This window comes from Psammomys obesus, unplaced genomic scaffold, assembly GCF_907164565.1.
Source record: "Psammomys obesus unplaced genomic scaffold, mPsaObe1.curated_primary_1811, whole genome shotgun sequence".
NCBI lineage: Eukaryota > Metazoa > Chordata > Mammalia > Rodentia > Muridae > Psammomys > Psammomys obesus.
In genome coordinates this window covers 3,031,217-3,058,573 of record NW_026587382.1, presented here as the reverse complement: position 1 = coordinate 3,058,573, position 27,357 = coordinate 3,031,217, and the positions used below count along the sequence as shown (strand labels likewise).

The following is a 27,357-nucleotide window of genomic DNA, read 5'->3' as shown; positions in this document are numbered from 1 at the left end:
ATGACCTCATTAGGCCTCCATAGGCCTTGCACACATGTGGCACACAGACATACACGCAGGCAATACACCCACATACATAAAAATAAAATTTTAGGGTTGAGGATTTAGTTCAGTGGTAAAGTGCTTGCCTAGCAAACGCAAGGCCCTGGGTTCAGTCCTCAGCTCTAGAAAAGTAAAAAGAAAGAAAAAAAAAATAAAAGTTAAAAAATTAAAAAATTAAATTTTTTAAAAAGTGTGATATACTTGAAATTATAAATTTATTTACTCAGATACAACCATGTATATATGCTAGCATCAGGTTGATTTGATTAGTTTTTCCTGAAGCATAAAGCTTTTTAAGCAGCATGTTTTTGTTTTTTAAAGACTGGTGTTTTGCTGTTGTTTTTATGTTGCTATTGTTTGTGACACAGGGCTTCTCTGGGTAGCCCTGGCTGTCTGTCCTGGAACTCACAGAGATCGCCTGCTAGGGTTAAAGGTGTGCACAACCACCTGGTTTAGGGATGACTTATTTCTGTTTTATACCTGTTTTGGGTATATATATGTTTGTGTACCACATGCATGCCTCATGCTCATGAAGGCCAGATAAGGGTATTGGATTCCCTGGAACCCAAATTACAGACAGTTGTGAGCTCCCACGTGGGTGCTGGGAATTGAACTTGAGTCTTCAGGAAAAACACCCAGTGCTCTTAACTGCTGTGCTATATCTCCAGCACAAGAAGTATGTTAATCTGTATATTACAAATTAAAGAGACACACACAGAAGCTTCAGTGTCATTCTCTTTGTTTTACAGGGGGTGGAGAGATGGCTCAGAGGTTAAGAGCACTGGCTGCTCTTCCAGAGGACCTGAGTTCAATTCCCAGCACCCACATGGTGGCTCCCAACCATCTATAATGAGATCTGGTGCCCCCTTCTGGTGTACATGCAGGCAGAACATCGCATACATCATAAATAAATCTTAAAAAAAAAAAAAAAAAAAAGGAAAACTCTGTTTTACAACCTTTAGTTCCCAATATTCCAGTATTCAACAGCCACCCAAGAAACCAGCACCAATCCCCCAAACAGACATCAATTCTAAGTTCATAACAAAATCACTGCCCTATGCTACAAAAATAAGTTAGAAGGGAGGAAAAAAAAAGTGCCTAGAGGACCAGTTAGTAAAGGTGCTTGCCAACCTAAGTTCAGTCCGTGGGACTGACATGGTAGACGAAGAAAGAGAACTGATTCCTACACATCAGTCTTTGACAGGCCACATACATACACACGCACACATACACACACACACACACACACACACACACACACACACACGAGAAGTATAAAGAATTAATAATAATAGAAGGCTGGAGAGATGGCCAATCCCAGTTCCAGGAGACTTGCTGCGTCTAGCATCTGAGGGCACCCGCACTCACATAAACACACAGAGACATACACACATAATTTTAAATGAGTAAGAATCTTTAGGGAGCTGAAGAGATGGCTCAGGTTAAGCACTGACTGCTCTTCCAGGTCCTGTGTTCACTTCCCAGCACCCACATGGCAGTTCACAAGCATCTGTAACTCTAGTTCTAGGGGAACTGATTCCTGCACACAGACAAAATACTAATACACATGAAATAAAAGTAAATGAATTTTTAAACATTTTTAGAAGGAGGAGAAACAGCAGCTACTGCTGCCACTGGCAGCTATAAAACAAGGTTAAAAAGTATGCTTACATATCAAATCATCTTTCTTAAGGATATATTACTATCTTAACCAAACATATATTAATACATATTAGAAACTCTTCCCTGAGAAAGATACCATAGGGGTTGGAAGATAACTCCAAAGGTAGAAGTTCATGCTGTTCAGACCTGACAGCCTGAGTTCAACCCCTAGAACCCACATAAAAAGTCAGATAGGTAAGAAGGCTAGAAGCCACTCCCAGAGTTGTTCCCTGACCTCCACATCACCCCATGGGAAGTACACACACTTACAAAATAAATAAAAACTTAAAAAGGCAAACCTATCTTTCAAATTATTAATAGTCTCTTATGATGCTGATATTCCGTATCTGCATATCTCATAGATGTTACAACTTGAAAACTATTTTTAAAAGAAAAACAAAACCAGGCTCTGGTGGAGTTGGAGGCACACTCCAATAATCCCAGCACATAGGCAGAAATAGAAGTATCAAGAATTAAAGACAGCTTTGGCTATACAGCAAACACAAGGCCAGCATTGACTATTTCCCATCCCCTTCTCCCCCCCAAAAAAATATGCTTTTAAGTTATAAAAATAAGCTGAGAAATCAGTTACTAAAATGACTTCAGAATAACTGAAGCAGTCATATCAAATATGATCAATTCGTGCTCCCTATCTCTACCTTTGCAGTTTTTTGACCAAGATCTGCTGAGACAGCTCAATCTGGCCTCACCCTCCTCATGCCTCTGCCTCCTAGTTCCAAGTATTACAAGCATGTATACCCAACAATATAGTTCTGTCTCTGTTTCTTAGATTGACTTATCGTTAGTGTATGTGTACGGTTGTTTTACCTGTCTATCTGTCTGCACCACGTGTATGTCTAGTTATCTGTGGAGGCCAGAGAGGGTTTCATTCAGATCCCCGCAACCGGCAGTTGAGATCTGCCATTATTGGTGCTGGGAATTAAACCTAGGTCCTCTGAAGAGCAGCCAGTACTTTTAACTGCTGAGTCACCTCTTCTGCCCCCTTTTTAACACAAACCAACAAAAACAGGGTCTTATTTTATTGCCCAGGTGGCCTGGGACTCACTATGTAGCCCAATCCGGTTCTGAACTCACAGTAGTCCTCTTACTCAGTCTCTCAAGCTACTAAAATTACAGGTATGCGCCACCACACCTAGCCATTTAAAAACATCTGAACAACTCTGCACCAGTCAGGGAAGCATTCCAGTTGGTTCTTTGCAGCACCCTATCTTGTGTTTGCAGAGGAAAAGAGACTGGAAGGACTGGTTTCTACTCACTTTGCAAAACAACATTGCTAATCTCTATAAATTTGCTAGGTAATTCCAGTCAACTTGAAACTAAAATTTCAAATTAAGAAGAATCAGAAAACTTTAAAAAAGGAGGGCATGCTAACAGGATGATGGATGGCTCAGCAGTTAAGAGAACGGGCTTCTCTTCCAGAGTGCTCAGCCACCCATATGGTGGCTCACAATTATCTGTAACTCCAGTTGGAGGGGATCCAACACCCTCTCTGGTCTCTGTAGGCAGCAGGCTTGAATGTGGTGCAGACATACATGAAGGCAAAACACCTGTAACAGTAAAAATAACACTAAACTGAAAAAAAAAAATGTCAAAGAAGAAACAGGAGAAATATTATCAACATAATTCTGAGAAATGTGAGTTCAGTTCCTAGCACCCACAACAGGGGGCTAACAGCAAATCTATAACTCACGCGCCAAGGGATCCAAATGCCCTCTTTTTGCTCCCTGAACACTGGAACACATATAGCATTCACTGACATATACATACACAGATACACATAAATTTAATAAATGCAAATCTTTAAAAATAAAGGTGATAATTTAAACGAAGGTATCTTTCCACAGTAAGTAGCTCTGAAGTGAGCTGGGCTCTCCTTCCACATACAATGTGGAACAAACAGCTCTGTCCTCAATAGCAGAGCCTCTCCCAACACTTTCAGAGGAGAAGCATTTCCTTTGGAGATGAGATGACATCATCTACCAGACAAGAAACCAAAAGACACTGTGTGAATGACTTCAGTGTTTGAAGCACTCATGTAATTTGTGGATGCTGGAGGCTAGCCGGATATGCATTCCTCAGACAACTAGTTTTGCTTGAAGAGGTCACAGGTAAGGGATCCCAGAGACTCAATCCAATGCTTACCAATACTACTACTTAAAGTTTCACAAAGTAAAAATGCTCTTAGGAGCTAGTTTGATAAGATCAAGAGCCACAAAGACTAAAAGACAAATAAAAACCCAACAAAATTAAAAGCTAAAAACCCTCTACAATAACAAACAAACAAACAAAAAAACCAAGCTACTTTGTTTGCTGAACAATCCAGAAGACCTCCTTGCTCCCCTAATCTGGAACATTCCTAATGTTCATTCCTAATCTGGAATACTGAAAATCAATAGAGCTATAGCCCTCAGGTGGCAGGCACAGTCTGTCCTCCAAATGAAGTGTCAGCAACTTCTGAGAAGTGCTGTGGAACACACAGCTGTACGTTAACAATGTTAAAAGAATGAGACTTCCCAGGCCTGCTGGCACATGCCAACAGTCTGAGTATGCAGAAAACTAAGACAGGAAGATCTCAAGTTCAAGGCCAGAAGAGGCTACATAGACTGTGTTTCAAGAGGTTAAACAATAATAATTAAAACTTACAACTGGCCAGGCATGGTGGAGCATACCTTCAGTCCCAACACTTGAGAAGCAGAGTCAGAAAGCTCTGAGTTCCAGGCCAGCCTGGTCTACATAGTGAGTTCCAGGTCAGCCAGGGCCACACAGAGAAACCCTGTCTTAAAAAACCACCACCACCTTCCACACCCATAAAAACAAACAAAACACAACTTAACAACAGGCATAGTAGTACACTTTTAATTCTTTTACACAGGAAGTACAGCCAGAGGACCATGAGTTCACGGATTGCCTTAGTTACAAAGTGAATTTGAGGCCAGCTTGTGCATATCAGACTTTGTCTCAGAAGAAGGGGGAAAACTGGACCACAACTACTTCCATGGCAGTAACTGAATGAAGGCAATCAGAACCAAACCACAGTACAAAGGAAAAAAAGGTCAGTTTTGTTTCCCAGCAGGTATCAAACTTCCTTTCTCTGGGAAAGTCAGAAAAAGTCAAGGCAGGCCTAAAAATAAAAGCTCAAAAGTAATTTGAACTGGGACAGCTCATGGATAAAGGCACTTACCAGCAAGCCCAGTGACTTAAGTTCAATCTCCTGAACTGCCATGGTGGAAGGAAAGGATCAACTCCTCTGACTCCACAAGCTGTCTTCTGACCTCCATACATGCATACCCTGGCATGCTCCACTACCACATATACACAAAATAAATGTAAAAAATATTTACTCTAGTTTATCTACCAGTCCTGTCACCTAAGAGCCAACATATTGCTAGGAAAACCAAGTTTTCAGACTCTCCAGAGCACCCTTGTCCCTAGGAAGGCTGCTTAGATTAGGAAATGAGGTGAAATTTAAACAACTATTTTCTTCTAACGAACTTTTACCTCCAGTACCACAAAAGCAAATTCACTATATCCCTTGGCACCAACATTCTGCTCAAAAACCTAAGGTCTTTCTTCCCTTTTTTTTCCCCCAAGACAGGGTCTCACTATGTAGCTCTGGTTGTGCTGGCATTCACTATCTAGACGAGGCTAGCCTTGAACTCAGAGCTCAGCAGCCTACCTCTGCCCATACCAGGCACACTGATATTAATGGCTTGTGCCATCACAACCAACCAAGTGTTTTCTTAAAAGACCTGGGCCTTCTGAACTAGCCAGCCATAGTCAAGAGACAGATTGCCACCTCCCAATTCTATGTCCAAAATTGGGTTTTCTTTTCTCTGTATGCAGAGCCCTTTTGCTCTAGTGTCCTAGACGGCATGAAACTACACAGACCAGACTGGCTTCAAAACTTGTGGCAATACTCCTGCTTCTGCCTGAGTCCTGGGAATCTTATAAATTCAAGCGTATGCCATCATACTCTACCCCAGTTCTAGCTATCTGGAAGTCTGCTCAATTAACATAAACATACTACATACTCCAGGGTTGAAATATCACTCAGTGATAGAGTTTGATTAGCTTATGCTTGCATTCAATCCCAGGCACCACTTGGGGGAAGAGGATGGGTATAAACAAAACGCATGCATACTTCAGCTTGTTTATTTTGTTTGTTCGTTGGGGGGGGGAGGAGAAGGTTTCCTGTATAGCCTTGGCTGTCCTGATCTCTTACAGACCAGGCTGAATGTCTCTGCCTCCCTTTACAGGCCTGAGCCACCACACCCGGTTAGAAGCTTAGCTTTTTTTTTTTTTTCTCTCTCTTTTTTTTTTTTATGTACATTGGTGTTTTGTCTGCATGTGTAAGAGGGTCAGGTTCCCAGGAACAGGGAACTTCTTATGCTGTCTTCTGACCTCCGCAGGCACCTGCATACATATGGCATACACTGACAGAGACACACACACACAAATACATATTTGACTTTCTCTTCATCTCCCCCTTAACGGACATAAGGACTTTCAGCTTGCCTGCCCTGCTGTTTCCCCTCGAACTCTAACAAAATGGTCCCTAAACTTCAAATAAATAAATAAAAACATGATCTCTTTTATACTGGTTCTTGTCAGTGAGAACTTGCAGTTTTGCAGGTTTGTTTTTCTATACTGTGCAGATGAGCTGATACACTATAGTTAATTATATATTCTAAAAGAGATCTCTCCCTTCTTCCCCAGGACCCTCTCTCCCCGTTATTTCATCTATTCACATTCTGTCTCTGAGACAGAATGTCGGGCTTAGTTTGGAAGATACAAAGAGAGACTTCTTCCACCAGGCTCACTATGGAAAAAACTGTATTTCACGATGTGTTCCTATCTTTGGGAGGTGGGGGAAAGGTACCCACATAAAGGAACTTTAATCTTTCTTTTCTTATCTTTTTTTTTTTTTTTTTAAAGACAAGGTCTCATGTTATCCAAGTTGGCTCTGAACTCCTTCTGAGTGCCTAATGGTCCTGCTTTCACTTTCCAAGCACCATGACTACAGGCCTATACCAACCACAGCTGGCCTTTCTGCCTTCATTTATTCACTTTATATGCACTGTGTATGTGTGTTTGTGTGTGTGCGCATGTGTGTGATCTTCTTCATGCCATGTAATCTAGGTAAAGATACTCAAAAATTCTAAGATAGTTGAAGGCAGACACAGACTGATTTACTTACCAGAAGTAAGCCTGATCTATATAGCAAGTTCCAAGCCATCCATGGCTACACAGTGAGACTGTCTCAAAGGGAAAAAAGAAAAAATTTAGAAGAGAAAAAGGCTGAACTTAAAAGGATAAAATCACACTAGCACAGTGGCATCCACCTGTACTCTCAGCCCAGGAGGCTGAAGCAGGAAGATTATAAATTAAGAGACCAACCTGGGTAACACTGGAAAACTCTTATCTCAGGAGGAAGAAAAAAAAAAGGCCAGAGTTGATGGCTCACTCCTCTATATCTCAGCTCTAGGAAGGCAAAAACAGAAGAACCACATCCAGTTCACATCAAGTTCACAGACCTTAATGAAATCCTGGCTCACAAAAAAAGCAAGCAAGCAAAAAACACCCTTCTGCCCCATACCAAGCTCTGATTCTCTTGTTATCTCTTCATACCACAGGCCATAGTCTCCATTATCAAAGAAAAACAAGCTAATAAAATATTTAATAGTTTTTAGGTAGCACATATTTCAGCACAGGTATTAATCAGAAGAGTCAGTTGGGCACCAAGCTGGGCGCCTACAGACAGCAACAATTGTCAAGCATAGTACTTCGACACTCAAAGCTAACTTTTAAGTATACATACCAACTAATCTCAGATACTAAACACCTATAAAATAAACGGTAATTATACATGACACTGAGTTTAAACAGCCATGGCAAAAAACAAATATTTAATCAAAAACAATGACATAGCTGGGAGTGCTCACGCCTTTGATCCCAGCCCTCAGGGAGGTAGAGGCGGGAGGATCGCTGTGTGTTCCAGGCTGGCCTGGTTTATAAATCGAGTCCAGGACAGCCAATATTACACAGAAAAAACAAAGACGCTATGAAAAGCCAACTATGGTTGCATGTACCTATATACCATCTACCATAGTAGCCTAAGGCGAAAGGATACTTGAAGTCTCAGGAGTCCAGGGCCAGCCCAGAAACACCTGATGTTTGTTGTGATTCAAAAATCCATAGGGGGATTAGACTAGCAGGATGGCTCAGTGGATAAAAGCTTTTGCCACCAAATAACACAGGAAGTCTGAGGAGCCACATGAGGAAAGAAGCAAAGCAGCACCTGTCAGTTATCCTCTAGCCTCCACTCACAAGCACACACACACATATATACACACATTCATACACTCTCAAGATTAAAACTTTAAAAAACTTAATTTTAAAAACAGAAGGGTTAGGTAGCGGTGACAGCATGCCTTTGATCCCAGAACTTGGAGGCAGAGGCAGGGGAATCTCTGAGTTCAAGGCCAGCCTGGTCTACAGAGTGAGTTCCAGGTCAGCCCGGTCTACAGAGTTGAGCTCCAGGACAGCCAGGGATACACAGAGAAACCCTGTCTTAAAAAACCAAAAAAACAAAACAAAAAATAAAAATAAAAAAACAGGAGAAGGAAGTAGGCCTGATAAATAACATTAGCTCATGATGATTAAAACAAACAAAAACAAAACAAAGCAAATAAAAAAGCATGAGACCAGATTCGGCTATACTGTACCACAGCTACACAGCAAACCTTGTCTCAAAATACAGCGAGGTTAACAAGGAGTGGTGACACATGATCTTTAATCTCAGCATTGGGAAGGCAGAAACAGGCAGACTGATGAGTTTGAGGCCAACCTGGTCTACACAGTGAGTTGCAGGTCGGCCAGAGACAAGAAAAAAAAAAAAAAAAACAAGAAAAACAAAGACAGTAACCACCTAGGTAGAGGGTAGATACAGGGGCTGTAAGGTTCCCAAACCATTTGTTGTTCTAGTAAAACCCAATTGATGAGGAGTGACTTCAAAACTGTTCCTGTGAGAAGCAGAACCAACTAGAGCACAAGACCATCTAAGGTTTCAAAGTGCTTTTCCTTTGGGAAGTCAATTGTGATTTTAATCGTACTTTTTATTTCAGAGGAGCAGTATGCATCTTGGCATTTAATTCCCTTTCTAACCTCTTCTGTAATTCCAAATCAAGACACAAAATAGCTGGGTGTGATGACGGACACCTTTAGCCCTAGCACTGGAGAGGCAGTGGGTGGACCTGAGTTCCTGAATACCATGGTCTACACACATTCTTGGCCAAGCAAAACAGCAGTTAGACCCTGCTTCAAAATACCAACACACACTCCAAAACAAAAACTCCTGGCTCTCATTTCTAGTCACAAATAAACTTAGTGACCTGAAGTCCAAGTTACTGGATGGTAGATGGAAGCCAGGGTCTCTGTACCCTAAACAGTCACTGCCAACAGTACCTTATAAGGGCTGATTTTTTAAGTGGTGCCATTATCCAAATAATGAAGATGGGGAAAAAACAAAGAGAAGAAATACATTTTCTTTATACAGCCAACAGTGGAGCCCAGGTAACAAAGCACGTCACCTTTTATTAACAATGGAAGCATAAGAACAGCACCTTAACAAGCACAGGCCCCTAAGATGACAATTCATTTATCATTGCCTCCTCCAGATTCAAACATGGCAACTACTCCAATGGAAAAACACTTAAGAGCTTTGCCCAGTGTGGTGAGACTGTAATTCCAGCCCTTGAGAGACAGAAGCAGGAGGATCTCATAAATTTGAGGCCAAACTGCTCTATGCAGTGAGTTCCAGGACAGCCAGAACTACACTGAGTGACCCTGACTCAAAAACAAAACAAAAAGAGTAAGGAAAAAAAAATGTTGAAAGTAATCTAAGCTAGGCACAGTGGGACAGGCCTATAATTTCAGCACTTACAAGGTAAACAGAAAGCTAAAGAGTTCCATGTCATCTGTTATTTGGAGAATTTGAGGCACTGGCAGGCAGAGGCAGATGGATCTCTGTGAGTTTGAGGCCAGCCTGGTTTACATAGTGAGTTCCAGGCTACACAGTGAAACCCTGTATCAAAATAAAAATAAAAACAAAAACAAAGAGTGTTTGCTCTGCTTTTCCAGTGGATCCAAGTTCAGTCACCAGGATCCTTGTCAGGTGCCTCACAACTGTATGGCACTCCAGTTTCAGAGAATGAATGCAAAGCCTCTATCCTGGCCTCTAAGGGCACTCACACACAAAGTAACACACGGACATACACAGAGCTAAAAACTTAAAAATATTTCTTTTGTTGTTTTTTGAGACAGGATCTCTTTATATAGTGCTGGCTATCCTGGCACTTGCAACATAGATCAGGGTGGCCTCAAACCTACGGAAACACCCCTACCTCTGCCTCCTTTTTGCTGGGATTAAAGGCAATTGTCACCATGCTGGAGCTCTTAAAAAAAAAAAAATCTTTTAAAAGGGGAAGGGAAAAAAAAATCAGCTTGTCCCCTAGCAGATATGCTGTCTTAATAGGTGGAGGCTGGCTTAGATATAACTCACAAAATGACTAGAAGCCAGGCCTGGTGGCACACACCTTTAATCCAAGAACTCAGGAGACAGAGGAAGGCGTATCTCTAAATTGGAGGCCACCTGGGTCTTCAGAGCAAGTTCCAGGACAGCCTGGGCTACACAGAGAGACCTCGAAGGGGGTAAGAGGGAAGATTGCCTAGCTAGACGATACTAGAAGATTTCAAGTAAGAAGCCACTGCATTAAAAAAAAAGTCACCTGAGTGGGAGGGATGGTTCTGCTGGCAATGGTAGTTGCTGTTCAGTCCTGAGGACCGGAGTTCAACTACCAGAGCTCTCATAAAGGCAGAGGGAGGGGACCTGCCTGACACAGTCTCTCACATACACATTCAATTAAAAAAACAACCAAATAGGCCTGTGATCCCAGCACTCAGAAGGCAGAGGCAGGCAGATCTCTGTGAGTTCGAAGCCAGCCTGGTCTAGTCCAGGACAACAAAGGCTACACAGAGAAATCCTGTCTCAGGGGTTAAAAAAAAAAAAAAAAATCAAGTAAGTAATTTTTTTTTTTAAACTGTCACTTCTGTAAACATTATCCTTTTTCAGGTTCAGAAAGCAACAAGAGTTGTTATGGCTCTCTAGTGTGTTTAGAGGAAAGGAAAGTCACCTCTCCAAGAAACTAAAAATAGAGGCACATAAATAAAATTGCAGCTTATGAAGAAGGTATCTATGATTATGTTTCCTCTAAGCTGGAATGTTTAAGGGGAAACTCAAGCAAACTCAAAATAGGAACAAAATCACAGGCCTGGGGGTGGGGGGGGCCCTCAAGAAAAGCATGTAATATCCAGTATTCTCAGGCAACAGTTACTGAGGAACACCTGACATTCCCAACAGAACGTCCAGGACAGCCTCTGACTCAATCCTATACACAGTTTCCCTCCTACAGACAGTCTGTGGCTTTTCTTTGTGGGCCTTTTCAGCCCCCAATCTCCATTATCTCTGCCTACCCTGACCTCTCTACACTGCCCAGATCCTTGCAATTTCTTCCTACAACACCCGAAGCATTCCTCCCGTCTATATCCTATTGTGCAATATTTCCCCATAGTACTTCAGAGTCGCACACACCTCTTCCCCATCTTTGTTTACGAAGTCTAACCCGGGCTCTTCTACAAGTCAAGCTCCCATTTCATTGATTCTCCTTTATGTCTTTTGACCCTAACTTCCCCTCTCATCCTTTCAAATTTTTCTTCTGTGCTGACTGCAGTGTGCTCCTGGGATACCAGAACTAGGGATCTCAGGCCAGTCAGAAAGACATAGGAAGTGCCTGTCTCAAAATACAAAACAACAAAACTCCCCATTCCTTTCCAAAGTTGTACAGTCTAAAGACAGAAATCACCAAAGAGTTAATTTGAGAAAGTATGTATGTGTCTTTGCTGCTCCTGCCGAGAGCTGAGGGGAGGAGGAATGACGCATTAGGGGGGAGTCTGAGAGGAAAGGCCACGCCAGTAACTCTTACTCCCAGTAAAATTCACCATTCCTTAACTCCTCAGCAGTCAAAAGCACCCCATGACTCTTCAATACTCTTAAGTCCCATAATCTCCTCAACACTGAAATCAATTATTTCACAATCAACTTGGCCTCTACCTCACAGCAAGAAATCCCCCCTCAACCAATAATCCATTTACGTTATTTTGTTTTATTAAGACCCTGTGGGTTGAACCCGGAGCCTGATGCATGCTAGACAAGACTCAGCCTTCGCTGTCTTTAGTTTCTCCATTCCTGTTTTGGTCGTTTTCCTCTTCAACCCTCAACCTTCAATCTCCATCCTTCGTCAACGTTCTCAACGCAGTCGCTTCTAAGACACAGTGTGAGTGTCTCCGTCGGCTTCCCTTGTCTCAGCGACACCCATCCTTTCCCCGACTGCCCTAAGAGCAGAACTGTCTACTACTTCAAAGTCCGATCCTGTCCTCCTCAGGGGCACCTCTCGGACATACCCAGCTTCAGGCCCTCCCCCAAGGACGCGCTCGCTCTCGCTCCCACCTCACGGTCCTCCCCCGCCGGCCGGCCGCGGCTCGCCGGACTCACCTGCAGTACCGGTAGGGACAGGGGTATCAAGGGATGAAAACCCGGCCGCCGCTGGCCCAGAGGAGGCGGTCGCCATCTTGGCAGCCCCCTCCCCCTCGCGGCCTCGCTCCCTTTCAATCCGGCGCTTCCTTTTCTCGGAATCGAATCTTCCCCACGTCCTTTCACAGTACCCGCGTTCCGCGGGCTTCTCACAGGCGTTGTTCAGGCTCCAGGAAAAGCTCAGGGCCGCACCACTTGCCCGGCATGGGGGAGAGCTCCGGTGTCGCGCCCTCCTAGCAACTTGAACTGCTCTCGGCAAAAGCTACCTTCTCTCGCAACACATCAACACTCCAGCCGGCCGCTGGGGGCCCGCGTCTCGGCTCAAGCAAAGCTAAAGGAAAAACCAGGCACCAGAAGTCCCTCAAAAGCTTACGCCCCCGACCCCTCCTCCCCCGCCACCGCCTGTTTATCGCCAACTCCACCGCTCGGCTCCGGGTGGGCGGCCGAGGAACTCCCAGTACTGCGCGTGCGCCCCACCTTCTCGGGGTTCCATCCATCAATCCGGAGAGAAACTAAGCCAATCCGGAGGGGGCTTGGGGCCACGTGACACGCTCTCGCCACACCCTCAGGAATTCACGGGCGGAAAACCGAATGCCTACGGTAGCTCGGCAGGCCAATCTAGGCTGGTATCTTTGACCCTACTGTGCTCTGCTGGCTGTGAGCGCTGGTTGAGACTCGGCTGGACTGGGAAGGACTGGGCGCCTCAGATGACGGCCCTTGAAAGAACCCGGGACGCAGCTCTGGTGTCAAGTCCGAAATACTGAGCACTGTGTACTACAAAACATCACAACCACCAAGAATTCTCCAGCCTTTACTGTTTAAGGTGAGGACTTAAAACAGTTTTGTTCGGTTCAAACAAAACAGAGTGACAAAGTTCAGTAAATGTAAATGTTTGTTAAATACGTCAATGAGGATTTGTCAACAATATAATAAGAAATGTAAGATTAACACATAAAAAAGTTTAAAGACCTGTCAAAAAGTCTACAGAACTCGATCAGACTGTATCACAACCTTTCCCCATCCAAAGTCCTCCTTAGCCGTCAGTGGCCAATTATCTATACTCCAAAGGGCACAGAAACACAGGATTCCATCCCAGTCTAGTCTTCATATGAACTCTGCCCAGTTTTTACAAAGAACCTTAGCGGCTGTGAACGGTGTGAGAGCCCTAGTGAAGCCATCCGTGAACAAACAGCTTCTGAAGAGCAAAGGCTGTTTCATTTGTATGTACACCTTCTGTCACATCTATAAAAAGACAGGCACGGGAAAACAACCGGCCTGGATACCTATCCAGATGTTCCTCCAAAGGGAACCCAAGACGAGAGAACGTCCATCAAATATTTCCCATTCATTAACCTCAGATTTCTCCCTCTCCCTTCAAGACCTAAAATATGTGTTTCCTTACTGCCATCTGCTGGATTCTTTGTGCTCCCTTGGGTACCGAAGGTAGACAGACTTCATTTGATAAAATTAGCATTTCTAATTCAACAGCATTTGGACTAGGTAGCACTGAAGCATTGTATGTTATGCTCTACCTGAACCCTTCACCCAGCTGAATAGCACTGGAATTAGACAATGCTGTATATTCACAAGTGAATTTGTCTCATAGGTATTCAGTAAATACTGATGAAAAAAGTGTCCGTATTTCCAGAAAAGACATTCAGTTGCCTGGAGACTATCAAGACAACTCATCGGATAAACATACCAAGCAGAATGGCCAAATTCTCTCCCTGGGTCCCTAAGATGGGATAAAAGAATTGTTCTATTCAAGTTTTCCTAGGACCTCCACATGCATGAATGCACAAACACTTTAATTAAGTGTAAATTCAGTTGATTCTGTTTCCTAAGTTGCTCTGAAAATCGGCTGAAGTAAAGATTAAAGCTATTTCTGACTCTGAAATTGTTAGTAGACCAAAAAGACTTGAATGACTAAAACAGTTAAAAATAGAATTTTCAGGCAGACAGTGGCGGTGCACACCTTTAATACCAGCACTTGGGAGGCAGAGGCAGGTTCAAGCCCAGCCTGGTCTACAGAGTGAGTTCCAGGACAATCAAGGCTACACAGAGAAACTCTGTCTCAAAAACCAAACAAACAAACAAAACCAGAATTTTCATCCTATAATTTGTATTTCATACCTGAAAGAAAAAAGCCATTTTACAACATTCTAGGGGCTTTTGTTTCTACTTTGAGTACCAGAAAATGACCACTGTGTTGTTTACCTGTGTGTCTCCCTCTAGAGTAAAGATGATTGCTTTTCATTTTTGCAGCTCAATAACTTAAGACTATACCTGACACATATTAAGTTCCCTAAATATGTCTTCTAAATATATGTATGGATGAAGGTGAAATTCAAAAAGTGGAATTAAGAGTTGGAGTTGAGATGTAGTGGACCAATGACTTTAATCCAGAATTTAGAAGGTAGAGGCAGCCTGATCTCTGTAAGTTCAAAGCCAGCATGGTCCACATAGCCAGTTCCAGGACAGCCAGAGGTACATGGTGAGACCTTGTCTTAAAATAATACAAATAACAATAGTAACAATAAAATTATTTTTTAAACCTTTGGGTGTTGGTGGCACATGCCTGCGGTTCCAGCTACTCAGATAATTAAAAGTTTCCTTAACATGTTCCTTTGAGTTCCCTTCCCTTTTTCTCCCAAAAAAAAAAAAAAAAAAACAACCCTCTTGATTTCTAGAAGGGCCTGGGCAATAGGCAAAATAGCATGCCCTAATCTCAAGGATCAATACAACAAAAAAGGAGAGCTAGGAGTATTCAAGAAGCAGGTATCATTTCACCCGCGTCTCTGTGCTCCAGCTTCTCCTCCACCCCTGAGGTGTCCCCTGAATCATGGGGCTGCTCTTCCCTAGTGACATTCCCAGCATAGCAGGGCCCAGTGATGCAGCAAGGTGTGGAAGCAAGGGCAGAGCAGAATTCAGTGGCTTGGTGCTCCTGAGGAAATGGAAATGGGAGTTCACCAACGCATACTTTCAGAAGGGAGGCAACCTGGTGACCTCAAAGCAGGGCCACCACTCAGTCTTGAGTGCATGTGAGTGTGCTTTTTCAAAGCACCTTTGGGAAGTAGGCATGTAACTCATTGTTAAGAGAGTTTGCCTATCTTATACAAGACCCAGAATTTAATCCCCGGCACTAAGGGGAAAAAAAAAAACAGTAAATAAATGAGTACCTTATTCATTCAGTTATTTTCCATTATTTACCTAACCCCAGCATTATCCCAGGCACTCAGAATTCCTAGTTTGGACAGATAAAACCCTTGTCCTCACGCGGGATGTACCTTAGTAGTAGAGAACCTGCCTAGTATTCCTGAGGTCTTGGATTCAATCCCCCCGCATTGAAGTTGGGGGGGGGGGGGGGGGGGAGGGAGAAAAAAGAAAGAAAGAAAAAAATCTTCCCTCAACCTAGTAGCATGAGATACTCAGAAGACCAGTTTGTAAGATTGGCCTGGGTACGATCAAGCACCAAACTACTTGGATTACATAGAGCCCCTATCTCAAAAAACACAACTCAGCGCTTGCCATCAAGCCTGATGACCTGACTTTGATCCCCAGGTTCCACAAAGTAAAAGGTGAGATCCAGTTCCTAGAGTGGCTTTCTGACCTCCACAACAGGGCTGTAGTACATGTTCAAACACATGTCTACAAGCACAGTTCAGGAAACTCCAGCCTGGAGTGTAGGGTGAGACCCTGTCTGGAAAAACAAAGACTGGGGGGGCGGTGGGAGCGCTGGTACGCTCCTAGGAGTTACCTAACCAGAACAGCCTCGTGTAGAGGCTTAAGGGCCGGAATTAGGGCCGCTCGATGCTCGGCTGCTCTTGCCTGCAGATGCCGGACTTCCGCCACCGGCTGACGGCCGCAGGTGACAGTGTCGAGCGCCGATCCCGAGCTAGGCACGGGGTGGCTGGTAGCGGCGCAGTGTCTGTGGGCGGTATGAGTTTGGCTGGGGGCCGGGCCCCACGGAAAACCGCTGGGAACCGGCTTTCTGGGCTCCTGGAAGCAGAGGAGGAAGATGAGTTCTACCAGACGACTTACGGGGGCTTCACCGAGGCAAGAGCCGGGCCCAGGAAGAGGGACGGGAGGAAGTGGAGTCTGGAAGGGAAAAACCCTGGACAAAGAGGAAGGGGGCGGGGAGTAGAGAGGATCCTGGCTGGATGGCGTTGTCCAGAGGGGGGGTGTCTTTGTCCCTGTTTGTGTGTCGGCTTTGCAATTTTCTTGTGCTACTGTCGAGTTACTCACAAAAAAGGAACCGCTCCAAAAACAATTAGCGTACTCAGCTTTCAGCTTTCAAATCACAGCGTACTGTTTTCTTAGATGACCCTTTATTGACTGCCCTAAGAGAACCCCCATCTTTTTCCATCATAGAAGCAAAATTTCAGTTTGGAATTAAATTTGGCATACTTTTCATTTTCTGGTTGGTTTCTAAGTTCTGCAATATAGAGTCAGGACTGACACTTGGCTTTTTATTAATGGAAACTGTTCATTGATTATTGGATATATGTTGAGCACCCAGGGGGCAGACTGTATGTAATGGGTTGTGATGAATTCCTTGAAAACATCTAAAAGCTTCCCTGAGGCCGGGTACCCCACTTGCCTAGTAAGCCTTAGATGCTGGGTTACCAGGCCCTGGCAAAAAGAAAAACAAACATAAAAAAGCTCCCCACCCTGCAGGACAGTTGTCTGGGTTCACAGTCAACTAAGATACTATATGATAAAGACTTAAAATCAAGGGAAACATAGGATGCTCTAGTAACAAGTGAGAAGCTTGTGTTTTGTTTTTAAATTGTTTTATATTTGCCTGCCTGTATATGAAGTTCAGGGGACAGTCTCCCTCTCCATCTTATGAGCCCCAGGAATCACACTCAGGTGCTCAGGGTTATACAGCTCCTACACCAACTGAGCCATCATGAATGCCCCAAAGTTTGTTGTTGTTGTTGTTGTTGTTGTTGGTTTTTCAGTATTTTGCTGGGAGATCTCTGTGATTTCGAGGCCAGCCTGGTCTACAAAGCAAGTCCAGGACATCCAAGGCTACACAGAGAGACCCTGTCTCAAAAAAAAAAAAAAAAAAAAAAAAGAAGAAGAAGAAGAAGAAGAAGGCGGCAGGGAGGGGAGCTTTGGTTGGATGAAGAGTTTCGGGAGAAGAAAGGTTCTGTTGGAGAAGATGAAATAGAGTATGTGGAGCCAATGAGGCCCTGATGTGAAACCTACAAGTCTCTGTTGTTCTCTGGGAGAGTAATGATTGGTGTGGCTGGAGATGTAGACCTGAGCTGGATTTGTTTCTGTTACTGTTCTTTGAGATAGGGTTTTTTTTTTTAATAATTTATTTACTTTCATTTTTATGTGCATTGGTGTTTTGCCTGCATGTGTGTATCTGTATGAGGATGTTGGATCGAGGAGTTACAGACAGTTGTGAACTGCCATGTGTGTGCTGGGAATTGAACCCAGGAGCCCTAGAAGAGCAGTCAGTGCTCTTAACCCCTGAGCCGTTTCTCCACCCCATGAGATAGGGTTTCTTTACACAGCTGTGGCTGTCTTAGAACTCACTTATGTAGATCACTCTGGCATCACAGAGACCAACCTGCCTCTGCTCTCCAGTTAGGTACACCCCTGCACACACACACACCCAAACAAGGTTCCACTCTGTAGACTTGGCTGTCCTGGAACTCAGAGATCTGCCTGCATTTGCCTCTGCCTCTCAAGTGCTGGGATTAAGGACAGTGCCACTCCCCCTAGCCTTATATGGTTTTTTGAGTTCTTTTCAAGATTTATTCATGTATTATACATACACATATGTGTGTGTGTGTGTGTGTGTGTGTGTGTGTGTGTGTGTGTGTGTGCTCTAACTGCATCATATACACCTGCATGCCAGAAGAGGGCATCACATGCCATTATAGATGGCTGTAAGCCACCATGTGGTTGCTGGGAATTGAACTCAGGACCTCTGGAACAGCAGCCTGTGCTCTTAGCCAGCCCCTTATATAATTTTTTTAGAGAAGATTACTAGACTTGGTCTCAAAGTCTGGGCAGCCCTTCTGCCTCAGACTCCTGAATCCTGGAATTAGATTTCTCCTCCCACCTCCCCAGTCAGATTTTGTGGGACATAGTGAAGCAGTAATAAGCAGTTTGACTTCTCTTTTAAAGGTCTGAAATAAAGCATCAAAGTTCCATCACTAAATTTGTGATTAAAAATATTTCTCTAAAGCTGGTAATCTCAGAAGCTGGAGCAGGAGGATTACCTTCAGTTCCAGGCCACATGGGTTGTGTTTCCCATTACATAATGATTTAGCCTTAAAACAAACAAACAAGGCCAGGCTTGGTGGCACATGCCTTTAATCCCTGAACTCGGGAGACAGAGGCAGGTGGATCTCTGTGAGTTCAAAGCCAGCCTTGTCTACAAAGGGAGTCCAGGACAGCCAAGGCTACACAGAGAAACCCTATCTCAAAAAACAAAACCTAATGAATAAAGCTTAAAGAAAGCAATGATAGAAAGGAAATAAGGACAAAAGCTGGGCTGGAGTTGTAACTGTTGTTCAGGGTTAGTTTGCTTGGCTTAGCTAGAGGTTCCACCTCCCAGCACCGTGGGATGGAAGTAGATAGGGGATAGTGTTGAGTAGGGCTGAAGGGAAATGGAATAGACAAGACTTCATGACTAACTAGGAGCCACTATGTATACAGCTGTAATAAACTAGTTTAAAATAGATCTCTCTCATCCTTCCCCCAATCCTTCCTATTCCTGTCGTTTTATGAGTTGTCATTTAATATGTGCACCTCATGTTTCCAAAAAGGATTTTAAAAGGCTTACAATAAAAACAAAAATTAGGAACAGTAAATATAGAAAATTAGCAGAACAAAACATATCGTATTAATGCATGAAATTTTCAAGGAATAAAAATTACATTTTTAAATTAAAAGTTATTTTGCCAAGAGTCTGTGCTAAAATGGAAATGTCATTTGATAGCTGTGAGTTTCCTATCAGCCAAACTAAATTTGTACTTTTGTAAGACTGAAGTATACAGTATATTAAAAAAAATACAAACTTCTTTAGTGTCAAATTCTAGGGAGAACTTCTCATTACTTGTAAGAAGTACAACTAAAGCAATTAGGGGTTTGGTCGTTATAGAACATTCTCTTGTTGAGTAGTAAGAACTGGTAGAGCCCAGTGCTATGACAGTAAATCCGCAGTGCAGTAAAAGCACTAAGATTGGGCAGTGACCTAGCGGAAACTTGATGTCCCCTCTGGTTTAATGCCAGAGTAGAGCTGAGGGGGCTAGTGCGTTCTCAATCCTTTCACAGACATCAGTTAGGAAGAACACAACGGTGGTCCCCTGTGCAGGATTGAACTCTGGCTGGCTTGCAGTTTCAGCCATTTGTTACTTGCTTGCTTTGGGAACATGTGTGCACAATGAATCCACTAGGAGTGTGGCTGCTTGAGGTATTACCCACTAAAGGTTCTGTACCTCAGCCTTTTTAACTCCCATAGCTTTCTGAAATATCCCATGTGCATGCCCTAAATCCTCAGTGGCTTCCATTATCCCTAGTAGTATTCATATATTTTTCTGTCCCAACGCACACGAAGAAGGACACATTCTCCCAACAACTGTTCCTCAGTAGTGATGATCAACTGTGGGATAGGTCAGGAGATGGGGGATTGAGCCTTACTGGCCTACAGGGTAAGTCACAAGTTTATTAGCTTGACACTTAACATTTCTCCATAGAGGGGCTGGAGTGGAGGGATGGCTCAGCAGGTAGAGCACTTGCTGTTTTTGTGAGGACCTAGATTTGGTTCTCAGCACCCACATAATGGTTCAGAACCATCCATAACTCTTAAAGGATCTGAGCACCTCTTCTGACTTCCTGGAGTACTAGGCACAAACCCACAATGCATGTACAATAAATGTGTTTCTCCATTGGAAAAGTGCAGGCTTCTCTTTACTCTTGCAGCCTAGAGAACATTCACGGTTGGAAGGAGGCTGTGCTGCCACCAGAGCAGTCTGCTAACAGGCTTCTTGCCTTTTAAATTTTGCCATTTGTGGGGAAGGGCTCATGTGGCACACCCGTAGAGTTGGTTAATAGTTTCCCAGTCTCTGGCTTCTTATAAAGAAGTATGTCTAAAGTAAACCTTTTGGACACCCAGCCAAACTGGTTTTTTTTCTTCTTCTTCTTTTTTGTTTTTGTTTTTGTTTTTGAAAATTTATTGATTTAATTTACATATATATGAGTGCTCTATTTACATGTATACCTGCAGGCCAGAAGAGGGCAGTTCCCAGTATGGATGCTTGTGAGCCACCATGTGGTTGCTGGGATTTGAAATCAGGCCTCTGGAAGAGCAGACAGTGCTCTTAACCACTGAGCCATCTCTCCAGCCTCGTTGTTGTTTTTGAGACACAGTCTCTCTACATACCTACCCTTGGCTGTCCTGGAACTTGCTGTGTAGACTAGACTGGCCTCAGATCCTCCTGGTTGCTGGGATTAAAGGTGTGCACCGCCATGCCCACCTTGCAAGTGTTTTTTGGTTTTTTGTGGGTTTTTTTTTTTAAGGTAGAGATTGAACCCAGAGTCTCTCACATGCTAAGCAAGCACTATACCATTGAGCTACAGCTATAGCCAGAGGTGTAGCCCAGACTGGCCTCAAACTCATGATCCTTCCTGATATGCACCACCCCTTCTGGCTGTTTCTGTTTTTATTAATGTGGCTTTTTAAATTTTTTTTTTTTTTATGCGTTGGGTGTTTTGCTTATATGATTGTATGTGTGTCAAATGCACGCACTGCTTGTGGATATCAGAAGAGGATGAGATCCCTGCAGCAGGAGTTATAGGCGGTTGTCAGCTGCCACGGGGTGTCTAGAACTGAGCGCAGGTCTAACAAAATTACAGCAAGTGCCATCTCCCCAGCCGAAGCTTCTGTGTTTTTAAGCCAGGGTTTTGTAGCCAGCATTTGCTGCTTTGTGGGTTCTTATTCCACCCCTTCAACCCCCTAACACTAGATAGGAGAGAGAAGAGGACAAAGAGGAGATCCCTCAGTAAACTCAGGGTCAGAATGGGGCAGGGGGACGCTGATTAGGGCATCAAACTCCCTGGGGCAAGTTTGATCTTTGCTGTCAAGATATCTCATTTCTTCTTGTTTCTTCTCCGTGCGCGACTACGTAACAAACCGCAGCCAACACCAGCCACAACCCACCGTGACTCTTGGGTTTCTCAAATTTATATACCCGCCAAAAAGCCCCCAAAATTCCATAGGTCACACAATTGCAGAAACTTTATGCAGCTGGCAAAATCATACCTCTGCTGGAGCACAAGGCAAATCATAGTTGCTGCAAAGCAGCCCCATATCCCCACACCTGGGGCTAAAATGAAAACATACTCTTATAATATTTCTGTGGGGTTTTTATTTTATTTATTTATTTATTATACAGTGTTCTACCTGCATGCCAGAAGAGGGCACCGGATCTCATTATAGATGGTTGTGAACTGAACTCCAGACCTTTGGAAGAACAGCCAGTGTTTTTAACCTCTGTTCTTAACCATCATCTCTCCAACCCTATTTCTATTTTTTTGTTTGTTTTGTTTTTTTTCTTAAGGATTTTTTTTTTTTTGAAACAGGGTTTTTCTGTGTAAATTTGGCTGCCCTGGACTTCCTTTGTAGACCAGGCTGGCCTCAAACTCACAGAGATACACCTACCTCTACCTCCCTGAGTTCTGGGATTACAAGAGTGAGCCACCGTGCCTGGCTATTTCTGTGTTTTTTTAAAAAAACCAAAATTCCAAAATTGTCACTACAGGGTTTCATGTGTCTCAGACTTGCTTTAACTTGGCAACACAGCCAAAGATGAACCCGTTTTTTGTTGTTTTTAATTTATTGTTTATTTTTATCTTATGTGCATTGGTGTTTTGCCTGCATCTGTCTGTGTGAAGGTGTCCAAACCTGGGTCCTCTTGAGGAACAGATAGTGTTAACTGCTGAGCCATCTCTCCAGCCCCAGTGATTTTGACCTTTTGATCCTCCTGCTTCTACCTTGTTAGCACTGGGATTGCAGTTTTACAACACTACACCCAGTTAATTAAGTGCTGGGGATTTGAACCCAGGGCCTCATTCATACTAGATAAACATTCTGCCAACTGAACTACATCCTCAGTTGTATTTAATTGTTTATTTAATTGTTTTTTGGGAAGAGCTCCTCTTATAGCCCAGACTTGATCTGACCCTCTAGTTAGCCAAGGAATTTTATATCTATTTCATTGTGTTAGAACTTATTTATTCATTTATTTTTCCCAAATGGAATCTCACTCTGTAATCTGTGAGGTCTGTCCTGGACCTCACTGTGTAACCCACAGCAATCTTCTTACAGCCCAGGCCTCCTGAATGCTAGGGTTATAATCATGAGTCATCATGACTCGTGACTCAGCTACAACTTCATCATAACAATGCCCTAACCTTCAGTAAACGAGGGCAAACCACCTTCTGTAGATCCCCAGGAATTAACCTGGGTTTATGGATGACATGAGTCAGTCAGCAGGAGCACTGGAAGTCGGTGGTACTAAGCAAAGAACCATCAACTGGGAAGACTTTGTCTGTGGGGAGTGAAAAGCTAAACTGGAAGGAATTGAATAGTCCTTATCAGGGGAGTGAATTGATCCACTACCTCCTCAAGGAGCATTGACAGTGCTGTGGCCAGCCAGGTCTCATCTCTCTGTGTCCTCAGGAATCTGGAGATGATGAATACCAAGGGGACCAGTCTGATACAGAGGATGAGGTAGATTCTGACTTTGACATTGATGAAGGAGATGAACCATCCAGTGATGGAGAAGCAGAAGAGCCACGAAGGAAGCGCAGAGTCGTTACCAAAGCCTATAAGGTACAGTGATCCTGGTTTCCTTGGACCTCTTTTTCCCTTGCAGGGTGGGGCGGGGATGGGATTTGTCTTGAGTTTGGGGTTTTGTTTTTTTGGTTTTTGTTTTTTTGAAAGAAGGTCTTGCTGTGTAGACCTGGCTGGCCTCAGACTCAAGTGCTGGGATTAAAGGCATACACCACCACATCAGCTCTGACTGTCTTAATTGTGTTCTCCTCCTCTTGCTGGGTGCTAGTTTTCCCTGATAAAATCCTCACCTTTACCTTTATCTCTCTTGTTTTCTGGTGTCTATTTCTAATATGTTCCCAGGAGCCTCTAAAGAGCTTGAGGCCTCGAAAGGTCAGCACCCCAGCAAGCAGCTCTCAGAAGGCCAGAGAGGAAAAAACACTGCTGCCGCTGGAACTACAGGATGACAGCGCTGACAGTGAGCTTGATTAAATGTTCTGTCTGTGTTAAGTTTGCTAAGACTATTGCTGTGTGTGTGTGTGTGTGTGTGTGTGTGTAACTATCTACTTGAGTATATGTGCACTTGTATGCGCACATGTATCCAGAGGCCAGAAGAGCTGGGCTTCTAGCTACACAAGAACAGGCTAATTACATGTGTGTCACTGTCTGAGCTCTGGTGGTCAGGATTGCTCAAAAAGCACTTTTCACAGCACTGAGCCAGCTCTGTTGCCCAGGAAAATCCTTATTCTTAGAAATGTACCTGGACCAGATGGTGCAGACCTGTAGTCTCACCTCCTCCAGAGGCTGCAGCAGGAGAATCACAAGCTGAAGGCCAGCTTGAGCTGCACAGCAAGCCCCAACAACTGAGACTCTCTGAAAATAAAAAAATAAAAAAAAAAAAATAAAAACATGGGCTGACAAGGTGTCTCAGGAGGTAAAGGTGTTTGTTGCCAAACCTAATGACCTGAATTATGTCTCCCAAGACCCACATGTTGGAGGGAAAGAACCAACTTCTGAAAATTCTCTGATTTCCATGTATGCTGTCCTCAATAGATAAATGTAATAAAAACAATTTAAGGTACTAATAAAATTATAGTTATATGAAAAAGTCTGGGGATGTAGCCAAAAATACTTAAGAGAAAGCTGTGTACAACTTTTCTTTTTTTTACAACTCTTAAGTCATTGAAAAATAATAGTGGCTGGGTGGTGGTGGCACATGCCTGTAATCCCAGCACTTGGGAGGCAGAGGCAGGTGGAACTCTGAGACCTTGAGGCCAGCCTGGTCTGCAGAGTGAGTTCCAAGACAGCCAAAATTACACATAGAGAAACTGTGCCTTGAAAAACAACAACAAAAATTGTAATATACAGAATGAAATGGGGTGTGATGTTTATAATAGATGATTAAAGGTTGTAGGTATTATTTGTATTATTCTTACTAATTTAAAAAATTATTTTTTATTTCATATGTATTGGTGTTTTGCCTGAATGAATGTCTGTGTGAGGGGGTTACAGTCTCTGGAATTGGAGTTCTAGACAGTTGTGAGCTGCCATGTGGTTGCTGGGAATTGAACTTGGGTTCTCTGGAAGAGTAGCCAGTGCTCTTAACCCCTAAGCCATCTCTATAGTCTTGCATTGTTTTTTTGTTTTTGTTTTTAGCTTAAATGGTTTAAAAAAAAATATTTTTGTGTGTGTGTGGGAGTTCAAGACAGGGTTTCTCAATGTAGCCTTGGCTGTCCTGAACTCACTTTGTAGGCTGGCCTGAAACTCACAGAGATCCACCTGCCTTTGCTGGGATCATAGATAAAGAAACCACCCTGGTGATAGTGGTGCAGGCCTTTAATTCTAGCTCTCACGAAACAGAGTTTAAGCTTGGCCTGGTCCTATAGAACAAGTTCCAGGATAACCAGAACTACACAGAGAAACCTTGTCTCAACCTCCCTACTTCACTCCTCCCCTCCCCCCCAGGAAAAAAGAAAAGAGAAGGAAACTAGAAATGTGCCAGATGTGCCAGAGGCAGAGACAGATGGATCTCCTGAGTTGAAGGTCAGACTGGTCTACAGAGTGAATTCCAGGACAGTCAGAGCTATTAAAAAGACAGAAACAAAGTAGAAATTCATTCAGAGGCTTTTTCCCCATCTCACTTTCTGCAGGTCGGAAGTCCATGCGTCAGTCCACAGCTGAGCACACTCGACAAACGTTCCTTCGGGTTCAAGAGAGGCAAGGACAGTCCCGGAGGCGAAAGGGTCCCCACTGTGAGCGACCATTAACCCAGGAAGAGCTGCTCAGGGAGGCCAAGATCACTGAGGAGCTCAACTTGCGTTCACTGGGTCAGTCTGGTTTGGGGAAAGTAGGTGGAGACACTGAAATGTGTGGGACAAACTGAAACCTAGAGGACCTGAGAAGTGGAGAAATGGAGATCTGGGCAGAATAACTACAGATTTGTATTGGATAGTTCCAGCACCGGGGAGCTGAAAGCCAGCCTAGTCTGCTTAACCAGTTCCTGTCTGGCCAGGGCTGTGTATAAGAGCTGTCTCAAAAACTGAGGGCAGGGGGGGAAACAGACACACAAAGGAAGAAAGAAGAGCATGCAGACAGAGCAGAAAACCAGGCCATTAAGAGTGCCTGCAGTAGCCAAGCGTGGTGGCGCATACCTTTAGTCCCAGTGCTCAGAAGGCAGACACAGGCAGATCTCCCAGCTCAGGACAGCCAGGGCTACACAGAGAAACCTTTGTCTGGGAGGGTGGTGGCCTGTAGAGAAAACTAGATGGAGGTCTCTTGCTGTAAAATAACAATTTTTTTTTTTTGTTCTTTTTTTGAGAGAAAGCAATATCACCCAGTCAAATACAGGCCAGACATAGTAGTAAACATTGGTGATCTCAGTATATGAGAGGTAGAGACAGAATCAGGTGTTCAAGGTCAGCCTGGATTATATGAGCCTTGCCTCCAGGGGAAATGTGTGAAAGAGAGAGTATCTGGCCAGGCCTCAGAGGACAGTGTCCACAGTGCCCGTGTGGAGGAATAGCATAGATTTGTAGTTCATGTAGAGGGAAGGGACCAGAGATACTGTGGTCAGTTCATTTACTAACAGTTGTGTAGTAAATCCCTGTGATGCCAGCATTTGCATGGCCCTGATAATGAGTAGTTAATGTTAGTCACTACCCCTGCACTGACTGATGCGGCATCTGTACCAGCAGTGAACTGACGCAGTGTGCCACAGGATCTCGGCAAGTAGCACAGTGTAGCCAGCCATTGGACCAGCCATGGGGAGGAATGTGCAAAGAGTCACTTAGATTAGCTCTTTGTTGCTCTTTAAGAATGCAGGCTCAGCTGGATGGGGTTTACCTTTCATCCCAGCACTCAGGAGGTAGAGGCAAGTGGATCTCTGTGAGTTCAAGGCCAACCTGGTCTACAAAGCAAGTTTCAGGACATCTAGGGCTGCACAGAGAAACTCGAAAAACCAAACAAAAGAAAAAATGAAAACAAACAAAATCATAGGACTGGGCCCAGTGAGATCTGTGGTAGCTAGCAGTTGCTTGCCAACAAATATGTCCTGAGTTTGATCCCTGGAATCCACGTGATAAGTCAGTAGAGAATTGACTCCAGCAAGTTGTCCTCTCATTTCTATGCATGTGTATGTGCATGTATACACACAGACACACACACACTCATAAATACATAAATGTAACTTAAATAGATCATGGGCCAGAGCTAGAGTGTGGGCAAAGGAAAACTGACTGTTCTATCATTTCCCCCTCTGACCCTGAAGAGACCTATGAAAGGCTTGAGGCTGACAAGAAGAAGCAGGTTCACAAGAAGCGGAAGTGCCCTGGGCCGGTCATCACCTACCACTCAGTAACTGTGCCACTTGTTGGGGAGCCTGGTCCCAAGGAAGAGAATGTCGACGTGGAAGGGTAGGTGAATCCCACGTCCCCGCTTCCCTTAGAGATCACTTTCCTCGCTCCACACACTTCAGACCGCAGCTGATTCCTTCCTGATGTTTTGTTTTCTTGAGCTATTCTCACTCTGTAGCCCTGGCTGGCCTGGAATTCATTGTGTAGCTCAGGCTAGTTCCGAACTCATGATCTACCTACCTCTCCCTCCTTAGTGCAAATGTGAGTCACCATGACCAGCTTTTTAACTTATTATTATTATTATTATTATTATTATTATTATTATTATTATTATT

General features: G+C 43.7%; 2 protein-coding genes across 3 annotated transcripts in view; one reads left to right on the top strand and one right to left on the bottom strand.

Moving 5' to 3' along the window:
* The window catches only part of Pip5k1a (phosphatidylinositol-4-phosphate 5-kinase type 1 alpha), a 43,912-nt gene extending 31,134 nt beyond the window's left edge, over positions 1–12,778 (bottom strand). For both annotated transcript variants that reach the window (XM_055603734.1, XM_055603735.1), the window contains exon 1: positions 12,335–12,778. In XM_055603734.1, the coding sequence (XP_055459709.1) occupies positions 12,335–12,410 (76 nt within the window). In that variant the 5' untranslated portion in view covers positions 12,411–12,778. The remainder of the gene's footprint in view (positions 1–12,334) is intronic.
* Positions 12,779–16,257: 3,479 nt separating this feature from the next.
* Vps72 (vacuolar protein sorting 72 homolog) overlaps positions 16,258–27,357 on the top strand; it is a 12,598-nt gene continuing 1,498 nt past the window's right edge. The window contains exons 1-5 of the mRNA XM_055603725.1: positions 16,258–16,429; positions 23,079–23,231; positions 23,535–23,649; positions 25,322–25,498; positions 26,938–27,082. Coding sequence (XP_055459700.1) covers positions 16,313–16,429; positions 23,079–23,231; positions 23,535–23,649; positions 25,322–25,498; positions 26,938–27,082 — 707 coding nt within the window. The 5' untranslated portion in view covers positions 16,258–16,312. The remainder of the gene's footprint in view (positions 16,430–23,078; positions 23,232–23,534; positions 23,650–25,321; positions 25,499–26,937; positions 27,083–27,357) is intronic.